At 63.3% G+C, this 15,423-nt stretch overlaps 2 protein-coding genes across 3 annotated transcripts; both read right to left on the bottom strand.

Moving 5' to 3' along the window:
• Nucleotides 1-1,648: 1,648 nt before the first annotated feature.
• GIPC3 (GIPC PDZ domain containing family member 3) lies at nt 1,649-5,404 on the bottom strand. Its single transcript, XM_047848966.1, has 6 exons — nt 5,180-5,404; nt 4,262-4,447; nt 3,934-4,114; nt 2,305-2,417; nt 1,918-1,999; nt 1,649-1,806 (listed from the first exon to the last, which is right to left on the bottom strand). The coding sequence occupies exons 1-6, from the start codon at nt 5,402-5,404 to the stop codon at nt 1,655-1,657; spliced, it is 939 nt and encodes a 312-aa protein (XP_047704922.1). The 3' UTR covers nt 1,649-1,654.
• A 2,801-nt stretch (nt 5,405-8,205) lies between these two features.
• HMG20B (high mobility group 20B) lies at nt 8,206-13,803 on the bottom strand. Of its 2 annotated transcripts, none has more exons than XM_047850848.1 (10): nt 13,728-13,803; nt 13,393-13,448; nt 12,935-13,043; nt 12,194-12,397; nt 11,429-11,549; nt 11,046-11,092; nt 10,715-10,787; nt 10,222-10,437; nt 9,449-9,581; nt 8,206-8,886 (listed from the first exon to the last, which is right to left on the bottom strand). In XM_047850848.1, exons 2-10 carry the CDS (start codon nt 13,428-13,430, stop codon nt 8,874-8,876), a joined length of 954 nt encoding a protein of 317 aa, XP_047706804.1. In that variant the 5' UTR covers nt 13,431-13,448; nt 13,728-13,803; the 3' UTR covers nt 8,206-8,873. The 2 variants fall into 2 exon arrangements, with proteins under 2 accessions (XP_047706804.1, XP_047706805.1); XM_047850849.1 differs by having other exon boundaries at nt 11,046-11,089; nt 13,728-13,746.
• Nucleotides 13,804-15,423: the final 1,620 nt, after the last annotated feature.

The following is a 15,423-nucleotide window of genomic DNA, read 5'->3' as shown; positions in this document are numbered from 1 at the left end:
GAGCTGAGCCAGGTCTCAGAGCTAGACTGAGTTCCGGAGCCAAGCTGGGCTCCAGAGCTGGGCTGAATTCTTGCACGGGGCTGGGTGTCTGAAGTGAGCTGGGTGTCAGAGCTGGGCTGGGTTCTAGAACTGATCAGGCTTCTGGAGCTTGGTTGGGTTCCAGGAATAGGCTGGGTTCTTGAACTGCTCTGGGTTTCAGAGTTGGGCTGGGTCTCAGGGCTGAACTGAATCCTGGAACTGGGCTGGGTTCCAGAGCTGGGCTGGGCTCTAGCGATGAGCTGAGTTCCAGAGCTCGTCTGCTTCCCAGAGTTCAGCTCAATACCAGAGCTGCCTTGGGCTGTGGCTTGGAGCTGGCATCTAGAACTCGGCAGGGTTTCTGAGACGAGCTGAGTCCCAGAGGTCGACGGAGCTCTGGGACAAGTCTGCGTCCTGCAACTGAGTCTGCTCTCGGCGCCAGACAGATTTGTGGACTTTAAGTCTGTTGCTGCGTTGGTCCGGGTCCCAGGGCTAGATAGGGTGCCAGGGTTTAGCTGGATTCTGGAACTTAGGGGGGCCTCAGCCACAGGCTGCCCTGGGGAGCCAGACGGGATCTCAGACGCACTCTGTGCTCCAGAACGGAGCTGAGCTCCAGAGCTGGCTGGAGTGCCTGAGCAGGACTGAGCTCTGGAAACTGCCCAGGCTTTGAGGTCGGTCTGGGTCCCGGAGTCCGACGGTATTCTAGAGCTGGTCTGCGTTCTGCCGTGAGAGCGGGGCTCGGCGTCAAGCTGGGCTCGGGAGGCAGGCCTTGGCTCAGGGAGGGCTGTGGTTCCAGAGCTTGTGTGAATTCTGGAGACGGGCCTGTTTGTAGCACTAGGTTGGGGCATAGAACTGGGCTCCGTCTCTGAGCTGGAATCATCACCGGAACTGGACCGGGCCCCGGGTTGGGAGTGGGTACTTGAGGGCACTTGGGTTTTAGGGCAGGGCTGGGGTCTGGGTCTGGACCGAAGTTCAGCTTGCGTCTGGGTTCGTGAGCAGACTTGGGTTTGGGCGCCCTCTTCCAATCCTGGGCCGGTGTGGCCACTGCGGCTGGGCTGTTTCTTGAGTCTGGCCCGGGCTCCAGAACTAATGAGAGTTCCTGAACTGGACGGGGTGTCCGGGTACGGCCGGGTCACGGGGTTGTCTTGAGCTCCAGAGTCCGGTTGAGTTTTACGGCAGGGCTTGGTCAGAGATCCGGGCTGGCTTCCAGAACCGGGGTTGATCTCGGGGCTCGGCTGTGTCCTGAAACGTAGCTGGGCTCCAGAACTTGACTTGATTTCAGGGCTGGGCTTCGCGTCAGAGCCGTCTTGGGTTCTAGAAGAGGGCTGGGTTTTGGAGCTGGGTTGGGTCTCCGCACGGAGCTTGGTTCTAGAGCAAGGCTTGAGCTCAGGGCTGGGCTTGCTCTCGGGACTGGCAGGGGTTCTAGAGGTGAACTCGGTCTCCGAGCTGGCCTGGGCCCTGGAGGGGGACTGGGTTTTGGAGCTGGGTAGGGTCTCAGAGGTGGATTGGGTTCTAGAGAGGAGCCCAGTCTCCGAGCTGGCCTGGGCTCTGGCGCAGGGCTGGTCTTCGGGAACCGGCGGGGAGGGCCGCGGCAGGGGGCTGGGCTCTGGGCTGGGGCTGCGCTCAGCCCCGGGGCAGACTAGCCGCAGGCCTCCCTGGCCTCGCCGATGGCGGCCCACACCTCCACCACAAACTCGTCCGGGAAGGCAAACTCGCCCAAGACGGAATCTAAACGGTGCGCAAACTCCTGGACGCTCGGCGTCTTCTTGGCTGTGTCCACCATGGTGGACGCTGCGGGCCAGAGAGGAGGGGAGGTGGGTGAGGGTGCTCCCTGGGGCCCCTGCCTCCTCCCTGTGGGCTGTCCTCCCCCCAGGGTCCACCCGGCTTACCCTGGCCCCTTACCCAGCTCAGGGTCCCGAATGCCCATGTAGCTCTCCAGCAGGTCGTCGACCCTCCGGGACGCCTCCTCCTCAAACTCGGTGGGCTGGGGGGCGGGGCGGGGGGGGCGGACAGAGGAGCACCGCAGAGGGTCAGAAGCCTGGGGTCCCTCCAGCCCAGCCCCTCCACGGGCTCCTGCCCCTCAGGTGACAGGGGAGCGGGGCTTGGCAGGAGTCGGCGCTCCGTGTCACCACTATTGTCCTGCCACACGACCAGGGGGCATCCTGCAGGAGGTGGGGGTGGGGGGGACCAGGCTGGACGCAGGGGAGGGCCTTACCCGAGGGAGCACTGAGTCCCCGGACTGCTTGCTGCAAGAAAGAGCCCCTGGAGACTCCTGTCCCCTTCACTCACCACTTCCTCCACTGTGGCGGCCCCCCCGGAACGCAGTCGCAGGGTCTCCCTCCCGCTGGTCACTTTTGCGTCCGCGGGGCATTTGCTGCTTCTGCTCCGCTGGCCAATCATATCTGCGGGGGACACGGTGGGGGAGGGGCATCTGTTCTGCGGGATCCCCGTCCGCGGATCCCTCGGAAGCTACCCGCTGAGCCTTTCTAGAACCTTCTATCCTTCAAAGCCCTCCTTTACGTCCATGGGTGAATCTTCAGAGACCCTGCTTGAGAATCCTTTCTTCCCCCAAATCTCCCTTCTCTTTATTTTTTTTTTATGTTGTTTTTTTTTTTTAAAGAAATCTCTCTGCCCGGCCCGGGGCTCAAACTCGTGACCCCAAGATGGAGAGTCGTCCCCTCCACCGACCGAGCCAGCCAGACGCCCCATCTCTCCTCTTTTTTTTTTTTAATTTTTTTTAACGTTTATTTATTTTTGAGACAGGGAGAGACAGCATGAACGGGGGAGGGTCAGAGAGAGGGAGACACAGAATCTGAAACAGGCTCCGGGCTCTGAGCTGTCAGCACGGAGCCCGACGCGGGGCTCAAACTCACGGACCGCGAGATCATGACCTGAGCCGAAGTCAGATGCCCAACCGACTGAGCCACCCAGGCGCCCCTCTCCTCTTTTTAAAAAGTCTCTCTAGGGGCGCCTGGGTGGCTCCGTTAGCTAAGCGTTGTCTGACTTTTTTTTCTAAGTTTATGTATTTACTTAGAGAGAGAGAGAGTCCTGGCACAGAGCACAACACAGGGCCCGAACTCATGAAACCGCGGCGACATTATGACCTGATCCAAAATCATGAGTCAGAAGCTTAACCGACTGAGCCTCCCGGGGGGGGCGGGGGGGCCCTAGCATCCAACTTGGCATCTTCCGTCTTGGCTCAGGTCACGATCTTGCAATTCGTGGGCTCTGTGCTGACAGTGCGGAGCCTGCTTGGGATCCTCTCTCCCTCTCTCTCTCTCTCTCTCTCTGCCCCTCCCCCCCATGCTCTTTCTCTCAAAACTAAAATAAACATTAAAAAAAAGTGGGGGGGGGGAGGGGACTCCATGAGGAAATAAGATGGGCGCCAGGATGGATATTGACATGCCGGCTCCTTCCTTGAGAAAGTCCTCAACAGACCATCCTAAACAAGATGGTCTACATTCTAGAACAGAGGTTTTTAACCTGGTGGTAGGGGCGGGTGGTTCCCCCGCCCCCAGGTGACATTGATGTTGCCATTGGCAGCCGCTGGGTCGAAGCCGGGGGTGCTGCTCAACATCGTACAGCGCACAGGACGGCCCCCACCGCAGAGAATGATCGGGCCCAAATGTCACGGCGCTGAGGTTGAGAAACTCTCATCCTATCCCGGTGTTCCCACCCACACCCACACACACCTCCACCCCTCGGCTGGCTGTAACGATCTAGAAACTGCCTACCTGTGCCCGACACAGTGCCGGAAGCTCCCCGTCATGTCACCAGAGGCTTCTAGAACCTTCCATTCTGTCCCATTCCCCACCCCCCCCCCCATCCTCCAGTGTACTGGGCCTCCAGGCAACCCACTTCTGGAAGAGCTCCTCAGCGCCACCCCACCTGCCCCCGGGGACCCCAGGGGGCCCTCACCGAAGGCTCTCTTGGGCTGCACCAGGCGCAGGGTGAAGGGCTGTGACTTGGGCAGCTCGCGGAGCATCTTGGCCACCTCGTAGTGGCGGCAGCCGACGATGGAGTGGTCGTTGATGGCCTCGATGCTGTCGCCCACGCACACGGCCTGGATCCGGTTGATGATGCTGCCCTCCTTGATCCTCTGCAGGGACCCAGAGTCACTCACGGGGCCGCCCCAGCCTCCGACACCCCCGCCCCCAGCTCCCTAGAGCCCAGTTAGACCAGAGGGGGCCGGTGGCTCATCCCAGGTCCCGGAGCACCCGGGAAGCCGCCCGCCCTGCGTGGGCACCTTAATGAAGGCGTAGCCGGCCCCATTGTCCGTGATGGTCAACCCCAGGGCGTCTTCGGTCTTAGTGACCTCCACTTCCTTGGTCTCGCCGCGCACGTGGGCAAAGATGAAGTCCTCCAGCCCTATCTGGCCGCCCAGGAGTTTCTGCATGTCTACTTTGTGGCTGTTTAGGGTGCAGAATAGGATCTGTCCCGAGGGGAGGGGAAGCCCAGAGTTAACGACAGTGCTCCTCGCCCTCTGTCTGCGCAGGACAACCAGGGGGATGCGCTCAGGAGAGGGAAACCGAGGCACGAAGAGGCTCGCCACTGGTCTGAGCACCCAGCCGCCAGGATCCCGCTCCACGGGAAAGGGCAGGGCGTGGGATCCTCAGAACGGGGTGATAGGGAGGCCCTGCGCAGGAAGAGAGCCCTCCTTCACCCCTAAACGTTCAGTTATACCCCGTCGGTGCCCCGACACCCCAGACCAACTTTTTCAGGCGATTCTGAATCGGCCGGCGCCCCCTGGGGGCTACGAGCCGCACCGCCCTGCAGCCCGGCCCCTGAACCCCGCGGCCTCCTGGAAAGCGGCTGCCTGGAACCCCGGTCCCCAGCCGCGCGCCCGGGGACCACAGAGGCGCTTACCCGAGGGCTGGGGTCGCTGCGGGCTGGTTCGGCGGCGTGGGCTCCCGGACAATCTAAAGGAGCCGCTCACCCTAAAACATGCTTATTGTGTTTGCGCAGGGCTTTTAACGGAAGAGGGTCCCTAGAGTATGGGCACCCCAGGATCTGGGAGATGCGTCTCTGAGACCCGGCGATCGGCTCCCCTCCATCGGGGGAGGAGGCGAGCCGGGGCCCCCAGGCCGAGGGTCCGGACCCCCCCCCTCCCCCCCCCCCCCGCCAGACGGGTGGGGCGCTGGCTCCGGGGCCGCGGCGTCCTCACCTCGGTGGGCGCGATCCCGAAGGCCTCGGCGATCTTGGCGTAGAGCTCGCGGACGTTGGTGAAGCCCTCGATCCTGCCCGTGGGGCTGCCGTGCGCCAGCTGCGTGCGGAAAACCAGGCGCGGGCGGGCGCGGGGCGCGGCTGGGGGCTCGGCGGGCGACGGCGGGGGCGCGGGCGGGCGCGGGGCCTCGGCGCCCCGGGCCTCGGGGGCCGCTGCGCTCTCCATGGCCGGAGCTCGGCCACCCCGGCCACAGCCGCCGCCGGATCCGCCGCTTCCTGCAGCCTCCCCCTCCCCCGGCCCGGGGCCCGACAGCCGAGCCGCTGGGGTAAGGGGATCCGGGAATCCGAGCCGCCCCGGGAAGGCGACACCGCGGGGTGCGGGGTGGGGGCGGCCCCAGGTGTCCGGGCCCTGGCAGGGCCAGCTGTGCTCTCCCGGGGTGGGGGTGGGGGTGGGGGACCCGGATCACCAGGGAGCATGCCGAGCGCCCAGTCTCTGCCAGGCGCACTCATTTAATTCTTCCTGCAAGGTGGGGGAAGACAAACCCTTGGATAACCTCAGCCACCGCCCCCCAGGGCCCCATCCTCCCTTGGGGTAGAAGCCCAAGTCCTTCCAGAGGCCCACAAGGCCCCGCAGGACCGGCCCCAACTCCTTCCTGCCCTCCCCTCCTCCCGGTCTCCCCCTCCTCACAATGCACCCGCCAAAAGGGGGCCCCCTGCCTTTCCTCCAATGGGCCAGGCCCGGTCCTACCCCAGGGCCTTTGCACACGCTGTTCCTACTGCCTGGAATGCCATCTCTCAGTCACCCACTGGTTCCCCCCTCACCTTCCTCTGCCACTTGATCAAATATTGCCTCCTCCTTCCACCTCGCAATCTCTTTCCCCAGATTCTTCCCCCTGGTGCCGAGCACCAGCTGACACACCAGGTGGCCGTCCCCACAACTGGAGCGTCAGCTACGGGAGGCCGGCTGCTCTGACCTCTCTTTTCCCAGCCGTATCCCGGGTGCCCAGTGCCTGGCCCGCAGCGGGCCTTCAAGCAGTCTTTGGCGAGGAAATGAAGGGACCTCCAGGTTACAGGTGGAAAAGGAGGAAAGAGGGGCCCCCGGCTTCGGCTCAGGTCATGATCTCACGGTTCCCAGGTTCGAGCCCCCTGCGGGGCTCTGTGCTGACGGCTCGGAGCCTGGAGCCCGTTCTGGATTCTGTCTCCCTCGCTCTCCGCCCCTCCCCCGCTCACGTTCTGTCTGTCTCTCTCGCTCTCGAAAATAAACGTTAAAAAAATAATTAAAAGAATAAAACATTTTTAAAAAATTAAAAACAACAACAACCTCACAACACTCAGTGAGAGAACCAGGCACAAAAGGCCGCATGGTGTGTGATTCCATTTCCGTGAAATGACCACAACAGACAAATCCACAGGCAAAAAGTGGACTCGTTTCTGCCAGGGGCTGCGGGAGGTGGGAGGGGGGTGGTGACTGCTGAGGGGTACAGGGTTTCTTTCTTTCTTTCTTTCTTTCTTTCTTTCTTTCTTTTTTTTTTAATGTTTATTTATTTATTTATTTGGAGAGCCAGAGCGCAAGCAGGGGAGGGGCGGAGAGAGAGGGAGACACAGAACCCGAAGCAGGCTCCAGGCCCGGAGCTGTCGGCACAGAGCCCGACGCGGGGCCCGAAACTCACCAGCAGTGAGATCATGACCCGAGCCGAGGTCGGGCACTCAACCCACTGAGCCACCCAGGCGCCCCAGGGTTTCTCGGGGGTGACGGAAATGTTTTCGAGTTAGAGCGTGCATGCTGATTGCACAACTCTGTAAACGCACGAGAAACCACAGAATTGCACACTCTGAAACCTTGAAAAACCGAGGAAACCCCCCCCTCCCCAAAACGGTACTCTTTTCGGAAGACATACTTAGGGGCTAACAGTAGAGCAAGAAACGCCTGGCAGACTGCAAATTCGGGGTGGGCGTACCTGGGCCAAGAGGAGGTGGGACCAGGGACCTGGGCTGGGGAGGTGACATTATCTGGTTGCGTCGGTCTCCCGGGGCCGCCATAACAAAGCACCACGAGCTGGGTGGCTTAACAGGGGTGTACTCTCTCGGTTCCGGGGGCCCGAAGTGTGAAATCAGTTTATGGGCGAGGACCACGCTCCCCCCCCCCGCCCCCCGCCAGTCCCCCACAGACCTCAGCAGAGCCCTCCCCTGTGCCCCAGCTTCTGGTGGTGGCCGGACCTTTCCAGCGCTTTTTGGCAGCTGTATTTTTCCCATTTCTGCCTCGGTGGTCACGTGGCTGTCTCCCAAGTCTGTGTCCGAATCTTCATCTTCTTATAAGGACACCAGTCATATTGGCTCAGGGGTCCACCCTGCTCCAGGATGACCTCACCCTGACTAATTATATCTGCAACGACCCTATTTCCAAATAAGGTCACATGCTCAGGGCCCGGGGTGAGGGCTCCAGCATAGTTTTTGAGGGAACACGATTCGATCCACGATACGGGTGTTTGGTCAAATGCTCCTCCCGAAGTTTCGAGATGCCTTCAATATTCCGTGACGCGAGCTGTCTCGGAGACGATCGCTCAGTGAGTCGGGCACAGAATCACCACGTGAGCCAGCAGCTTGACTCCCGGGGAGAAGCCCCGCGCGACGGCAGGCAGGCGATCAGACGCCCGAAGGCACACGGTCGCGGCAGGATTCACAACCGCCGAAGGGCGGAAACAACCCAAATGCCCATCAGCGGGTGAATGGACAACCGTGGGGGCTCCGTCCACACGCCGGGATGTTATTCAGCGGCGAACAGGAGGCCCGCTGCCCTGTGGACGCTCGGGGAGGGAACCGGACCCAAAAGGCCGCAGAGCACGTGACCCCATGTGTGAGAAACGTCCAGAACAGGCAAATCCAGACAGTTCAGTGGGTTGGTGGGGTTGCCAGGCGCTGGGGGAGGGCAGGTCCGGAACACGCATGGGGGCGTCCTGGGGGCCACGTCTTCTAGCCCACCTCTGCCCCCCCAACACACACATACACGCAAAATCCACAAACCTGGAATTCAAATTCCACTTTTTATTTAAAAAGTCCCGATTGAGCAAAGGCAGAGGCTGCCTCCACATGGGCCCCTCAGCTGGATGAGGGAGGGCTGGCCGGTACCAGCCTCCCCGGCACTGGGGTGCAGGAATCTGGGGGTGACAGGCAGGGGGCCCCGCCTGGAGTATAGGTTTGTCCCTGCTGCGCACCCACGTGGGGGCGCTTGTGGGGAGCACCTGCTGGGAGTCCCAGTGTGTCAGCTGTGGGTTTGTCTCTCTCCTGTGTCCCAGGGCTCGGTCCTCAAGACCCGGTATAGTAGGTACATCCCTCCCCACATTGGATGTGCAAGCTGCCGTGCCCCCCCCCCCCACGTGTCCTGGGCTACACGGCCCGTGTGTGGTGTCTCCATGTCCCTGTAGTGTGACGTGCAAGGTGAGCAGGCCTTGCTGGGCCTCGGGGCTCTGGGTTCTAGATGTGCCTCGTACAGCAGGTGGTTTTCTGGGTTCGGGGTGCTGGGGAAGTTGAAAGCTAGAGGGAGGCTTTAGAAATTTAATTTGAGGGGGGCTGGAGCCCCCAAGGTGCAGGATTGGGCACGGCCCCAAAAGGTGGACCCCCAATCCTCCTCCACGGTGGGGAGAAGGGGCCGTGACCAGAGCTTGGTCTTCTCTGGATCCATGGGGTGGCGGATACCCTCATAGGTGCTCGCTGTGACGGGAAAGGAGGGGGGGACTCGTGATGGGGCCCCCCACCATTTATCAGCCCCGACTCCCATCCCAGGGGTCACTACAGGCCAGCCGCCAACCCTCAGCACTTCCAAACAGATGCCACGAAGGGGGCCTGGGGTCGATCCCACCTAATCCAGGCAGCTGGGAGCCACCCCGAAAAGCCCGCCGAGCAGCGCGGCTGTAGGAAGTCCTAGGCCCCCCTTCCCCCCCCCCACCCCCAGTATATCTCATTGGCCAAGAGGGACGGGCATATCCCACCCGGCAGTGTGAATAAGCTACCCGGTCTCACCAGCGCCCCACAGTGGGCCGACCACCGGCCCCCTGCATCGAACAAGCCCCACCTGGTAGCTTCCCTTGTGGGCCGTGGCCTCGGAATAAGATCCCACGGCCGGATCCCACCCGGCAGCGCCCACAGACTCCGGGAACCACGGTGGAGGGTGAGATCCAGTCATTTCCACGGGGCCCGCCAAGGCGCGTCTAGCCCCAGGCAGCCCCCCAAGCCCCAGGCCGGACAGCCCCCCCGGACTCGCCCCGGCACACACCTGGCGACCTGGGCCAGGATCTCCTTGATGCGGACGATTAGCTTCTCGTGCTGGGCGGGGTCGCGCTCGATGGCGCCGTGCAGCCGAGCCATGTAGAAGTCCAGGGTGCCGAGAGTGGGCGTCTCGCCCGTGCCTGGAGAGAAGGCACAGGTCACGGGAGCCCAGCGCGGCAGTCCACGCAGGCGGGGATCCCCGGAAGCGGAGGTCAGAGAATGGGGGGGGAGGGGGGTCTGCAAGGGCAGGGTCCCGGGGAGGGGGCCAGAGGCGCGGCGCGTCAGTGGGGTCGGGTGGGGGATCAAGACGTCTAGACCCAGAAAGATCCAGGTCGGCTGAGGGAAGGGGTCAGAAAATGGGAAGTGGTGGGGGCGAGGTCGCGGTGGGGGAGGCGGGGACAAATTGGCGAGGAGGTAACCGAGGTCAACTCAGGCCAGAGCGTGGAAGGCCGGAGAGGAGGGGGGCGGTGGGCGCGTGCTTTGCTCGGGAAGGGGAGGGGTCCTTCGGGGCCGGAGTTGAACGGCCGGGGGCGGGGTTGGCGGGTCGCGGGGGCGGGGCTCCAGGCCCGAAGCAGTTGGGGGCGGTGCCAGTGGGACCAGGGGGTGGGGCCGGCGGGGCGGGATTCGGAAGATAAACGGTGTGGGCCAGGTGGGCCGGCGGGGGCGGGCCCAGGAGGTGGGGCCGGCGGGGCGGAGCTCGGAAGACAGAGGGTGTGGGCTGGGCGGCCCGGCGGGGCCGGGGGCGGGGCCGGGGGCGGGGCCGGGGCGGGGCCTCCGCACCCGGCACAGGCAGCGAGGCGAAGCTGGCGGTGAGCGCCTGGCGCACGGCCTGGAGCTGCTGCTGCAGCGCCAGCGTCCGCCGCTCCTCCAGCGCCAGCTCTTGCTCCAGGCGCTCGCGCGCGCTGCTCATGCTCTGCGTGTGCCTCTGCAGCACGGCGTTCTGCTCCTCGAAGGCCACGTTCATCTTGCGCAGGCGCCGCAGCTCTGCCTCCCGCGCTGCGGCGTGGGGGAGCCGGATCAGAGCCTGGCGCCACCTCCCTTCCCTCTGCCGGGCCTTTGCCTTAGCTGTGTCCCCCTGCCAGGCCGTCTGTCACTGCTCTGCCTCCAGCCCCACACCTCAGCTCCGGGGGTGGGGGCTGCGGGACGTAGGCACCTCGGCCTGGAGAGGTAGATTCCGCCCCCCCCCCCCCCCACCGGGGGCCTGCTACCTCCCGCCTGGGCCCACCCACTCTCCCAACACCCCCTTCCCCAAGAACCCCTGCTCAGTGCTCACCTTTGTTTTGGTCCAAGAACTCTTCAGTGAAGATGGGGACGTCGAAGGTGGAGAAGCCATCACAGTCCCCACCCTGGGATGACAGGACAAGGTGACGATTTGGGGGGAGAGGGCAGCCAAAACCCCTCTGGGATGTCCCTGAAGCTTGGGAGGGATTCCTCTGGCCATCTGGGTAACAACATTCCCAGGATGTGGCTGTCCCACCTCTGCCTGGAGGCGGGACACTCGCTTCCTCCGGTGAGTGTGAGCGGTTGGTTCTGGCTCACCCAGGGGTCTAAAGACCTCCAGACCTTTCTTGCCCAGGCACTGTCCTTGGAGGAGGGGCACTTACCTTGTGTCCGTTCAAGAGGGTATTCATGAGCCCAGAGCCCGAGTCTTCTAGTTGGGGAGGGAGGAGGGCAGGATCAGCCTGGCAGGTCTCTTCGGACTCCCCCCCCCCCCATTGCTTTGCAAGTGCCGTTCCCCCTGCCTGGGATACCCTCCTCCCCTCCCCGCGTTAGCCTTACTCATCCTGGGACAGGCTCCTGCCTGGGCCCCCCAGTGTCTGCGTACCCCCACGTCCGCATCGCCCGGCCCTGCTCACTCACAGCTGTCTGGTTAGGGGGGTCTCTCGTCTTGATGGGACGAGAGCCCCATGGAGGGCGGGGCGGTCTGCCCGGGGCGCCTGACTCAGAGCCCAGACCCAGCTGCCTGGGGGGCTGGGTCCCCTCGCACCTTTCTTGATCTTCTTTTCCTGAAGCTTCTCCGTGCACATCTTGTAGGCTTCTGACTGCTGGTAGGCGCGCAGCTCCTTCATGTACTGCTGCTTCTCCCGCTCGGCCTCATCCAGGTACCGCTGGGGGGGGGGGGGGGGGGGGCGGTAGGAGGCTCGGCCGGGCCCAGGGGCACGGGAGGCAGGCCTCCAAGGCCACACGCCATCTCCATCACTCAGCTCACCGTGCCCAACCTGCCCCTAGCTCCCGATCGCCCGCCTTTCCAGGGAAAACCTGGCTTCTCAGCCTGCTGCTCAGAGACCTCCGTCCTCCTCCCCGGAATCCCGCCTTTATAAGCCACTCCCTGCCTTCTGACCGCAGCCTCCCATCCGTGGGCTGGACTGCCCTCCCGCACCCATTCTGCTTGTCGAAATCCCACTTAGACGCTGCAAACCGGTGGTGCTTTTTGTTCCCGTGTTGTTGCAACTTTCAGTTAATTACCAGGATTTGAAGTTCGGAAGGTATCGCATAAGACTCCAGCCCCCACCCCTGCTTCTTTAGACATATCCACCTTAGTTATTGACTTTCCGTCTCTTCTTGCCACCCTCCCCTGCTCGCTTCAGCATGCTGGGGAGAGTTCATGGGTGGTCAACTCTCAGGCAGAAGCAAGGGCCCAACAAAGCAAGGGTCCTTTGTGGGGGGGGGGTGGCTTCAGCAGTGTCCAGCGGGTCGGGGTGAAGGTCAGTGGTCCTGGGCCAGCCCCCTCCGCAGCCCCCCGCCGTCCCACCTGCTTCTCTGCAGGCTGCAGCTTGCTCCACTCGGCACCCAGCATCTTGGTGATCTCGGGAAAGGGCAGATCCGGGTGGCGGGTGCGGATCTGCTCGCGCCGCTCGTTCAGGAAGCGCACGTAGCCGGTGACTGGTGCCTTGGGCCCATTCGGCAGTATCTTCTTTCGCTTCTTGCCCTTGGGCCACCCGCGCTTCTTCACCGGCTGCAGAACCGCACCGCGCCGTTGGGAGGGGCCTGGAGGGCTGGGGCAGGGCTAGAGGGATGGGCGGGGCCTACCCAAGGAGCGAGGGCCCGGAGGTATGGCCTGGTGAAGGGCCAGGTTTGGGAGAGGCGGGGAGGGGGGGGTTCGGGGAGCGCCGGCCGGGGGTGAGGGATCGGAGGGGCCGGGCGCGTGGCATCTGCAACGGGGTTCGGCCCAGGGATGGGGCGGGCTTGTGGGTGTGGCCTCTGGTCTGGGCGTGGCTTCTGTGCTGGAGCAAAGGCCCATAGGACGATGGGAAGGTGCCTCCCACAGGGCAGTGGGCGGAGCCGTATTGGGCGACGGGCGGGGCCCGGACCTAGTGACTGAGGATCCCCTTGGGGGCGTGGCATGCGGCACGGGGCGGGGGGTCTCAGATCTGGGAGGAAAATCTGGGCTGTGGGCGGAGCCACAGCGAATTCAAATCTAGCCCGGGGTGGAGCTTCCAGGCGGTGGGCGAGACCCAGGGCCTCCCCCCCATCAAGGTGCAGGGACTCTCACCTCCTCTTCGTGGGACCCCTTCTCGCCGGCCCGGGGGCCCTCGCCGCGCTCTTGCTTGACAGCCACCACGAAGCCCCCGTGCTGTCCCGGAGCCTTGCCGCCCGCCGGCCTGGAGCCACGGGACGCCAGGGTCACCCCCACCCTCACCTCCGCCCCCGACCGCGGAGCTGGCACTGAGGGGGCCTGAGTCCTGGGGGCAGGCGTCCGACGGGGTCATTATTCGCGGGACGGGGCAGGAGCACAAGAGGGGCGGCAGAGACGCCTGGGAGGGGCTGGGCCGGGGAGTGGCAGGGGTGGGTGGGGGAAGAGGCCGGCGGGGACCCACTGGGGAGGTCCTGACCCGGGTGTGTGTGGGGGGAGTCAAGAGCCTGGGGGACGGGGGTCCAGGGGTTCCGACAGGGCGGGCGGGGGCTGGGCTGCAGCCCCGAGTGGGCTGGGGGAGGGGATGTCGCACTCACGCGGCGGCCGCGCCGGGCTGCTTGGAGCCGTGGGACATGGCCGCTCCCGGCCCCACCTGGAAGGCAGACGCGTGGATGAGTGAGGGGCGCCCGAGTCGCCGACGGCGGGGGAGCCCCCCGGAATGCCGGGCCCGGGGCGTTTGGTGGGGGGGGGGGCCGGATCCAGGGGCGGGGAGGCCCTCGAGGGCGGGCGCCCCGGGGATCCTTTGTTGGGCGATGGTCCCCCGGAAGGCCCGGGCCCACCCTCCTCCAGTCCGAGGGGGGCCTCTCCCCAGCCCCAGGACCCCCGCGCCCCCACCCCCTCGCAGGGCCCAGAGTTCCGCGGCTGTTTTCACCTCCAAAGAAACTTTCCCGGACCTCTCCGCTGCTACGACGCTCCAACCAACCGCCCCGAGCCCGCCCCTGCCGCTCGCCCCGCCTCGGGCATGCTAATGCCGCCTCTTCGAGTTGTCGGATTGGGTGCAGTCTTTCCCTGGGGTGTGACCATGCAGATGAGGGTTGGCGCGCCGGTCGGCGATTGGCTGGGGTAGCCGCCGGGCCGCGTGGGAGGTGGAGAGGGAAGGCTGCGGGCGGGTGCGTCAAGTTCGGCTGCGCTCGGCCGCTCTCGGGGCCAATCAGGGCGCTTTGAGGCCTCGCAGGGCGGAGCCCCTTAAAGGGCTAGTAGGCGCGGCTCGGGTTCCTCCTCTCCCGGTGAAGGCGACACTCCCCGCCCCTGCGGGATCCCGGACCTGCCGGGCCAGATCGGGCCCCTCCCTAGTTGTCATGGAGACAGCGGCAGGTTGCTAGGGAAAGGGTTAAGGTCCTTCCCGGCAGCCCCCTGCCTCAGGACTAGGTGGGACCTGTTCTCAGTGTCTTACAAACCTGGCGAGCAAGTCAGCTTTCCGTTCCCTGAACTTAGGGCCTCCGGAGTCCAGCTGTGCCTCGTCCTTCCCTGAGCCAGCAGGGGCTGCTCTCCCCGCCTCCCGGGGACGTGCGCGGCTTTCCCTCCTGTGCGATGGGGACCTTGCACGATGGTTAGGACCAGGAGGCTGGGACAGGAAGGCTGCAAGAACCTCGTTAACATGGAGGGGCAGGAGGCTCTGCTCTGGGCTTTTGGGGGCCCCCAGGCGGCAGCGTGGTCTTATGGTCTGCCTGGGACTGCCCTACTCCCGCGATGACAGTTGGGGTCACTGGTTGTGCACCACGTCCTATTAGACCTCACACACCTTGCCCACATCACCTCCCTGCCGTCATCCGCCTCCTCCGTCGGCCTCCTTGCTGCTCCTCAAACACAGACATGTCCGTTTCACTCATTCCCACCTCTGGGCCTTTGCACCTGCTGTGCCCTTCCTCCAGGTTATCGGCCAGGCTCACGGCTCGATCTCCTTCAGGTCTTTGCTAAAATGTCACCTTCTCGATGAGGTTTCCCCCGTACACCCTGTCTTATTTTTTCTCCACACGTTTGTTTCCTCCTCTACAGCACAACAAAAGAAAAAAAAAATTTAAGCTTTATTTGCTTATCTAAGTAATCTCTACCCCCAGTGTGGGGCTCGAACTCACCACCTGGAGATCAAAAGTCAGCTGCTCTGTGACTGAGCCAGCCAGGGGCCCCTGAAGAACAAAAATTGAACGGAATGAATTTGAAGAGCTAATTGGCTTTATTAAGGGATTTGCGAATGGGGCTCAAAGAGTTGTACGAAATGGAAGGTTTCTATGGGAAGCAGGGTGGGTCAAGGAGGTTCTTAGCAAAAGAAAAGAAAGGATTGTCCCACGCAAGGTCACTTCTCTAAGCAGGAAGTCTTATTATGCAGATTATCTCATTCTTTGAGGTGCACAGGGCCCAGGAAACAAATTACCTACTTGGTGCTTATGAGAAGGTGCTTATGAGAAAGTTCCCGACTGACCCTTTAAGACTTAACGTTTCTAGGGCAACTGCTGTTAGGTTAGGTATGAAGCCGCACGTCGTGACTTGGCCTAAGTGGCTCTTTTAGGGGCAGGTGGTTTTTTTTTTTTTTTTTTTAACGTTTATTTATTTTTGAGACAGAGAGAGAC

Source organism: Prionailurus viverrinus, chromosome A2 (assembly GCF_022837055.1).
Source record: "Prionailurus viverrinus isolate Anna chromosome A2, UM_Priviv_1.0, whole genome shotgun sequence".
NCBI lineage: Eukaryota > Metazoa > Chordata > Mammalia > Carnivora > Felidae > Prionailurus > Prionailurus viverrinus.
This window is presented reverse-complemented; position numbering and strand designations above follow the sequence as displayed.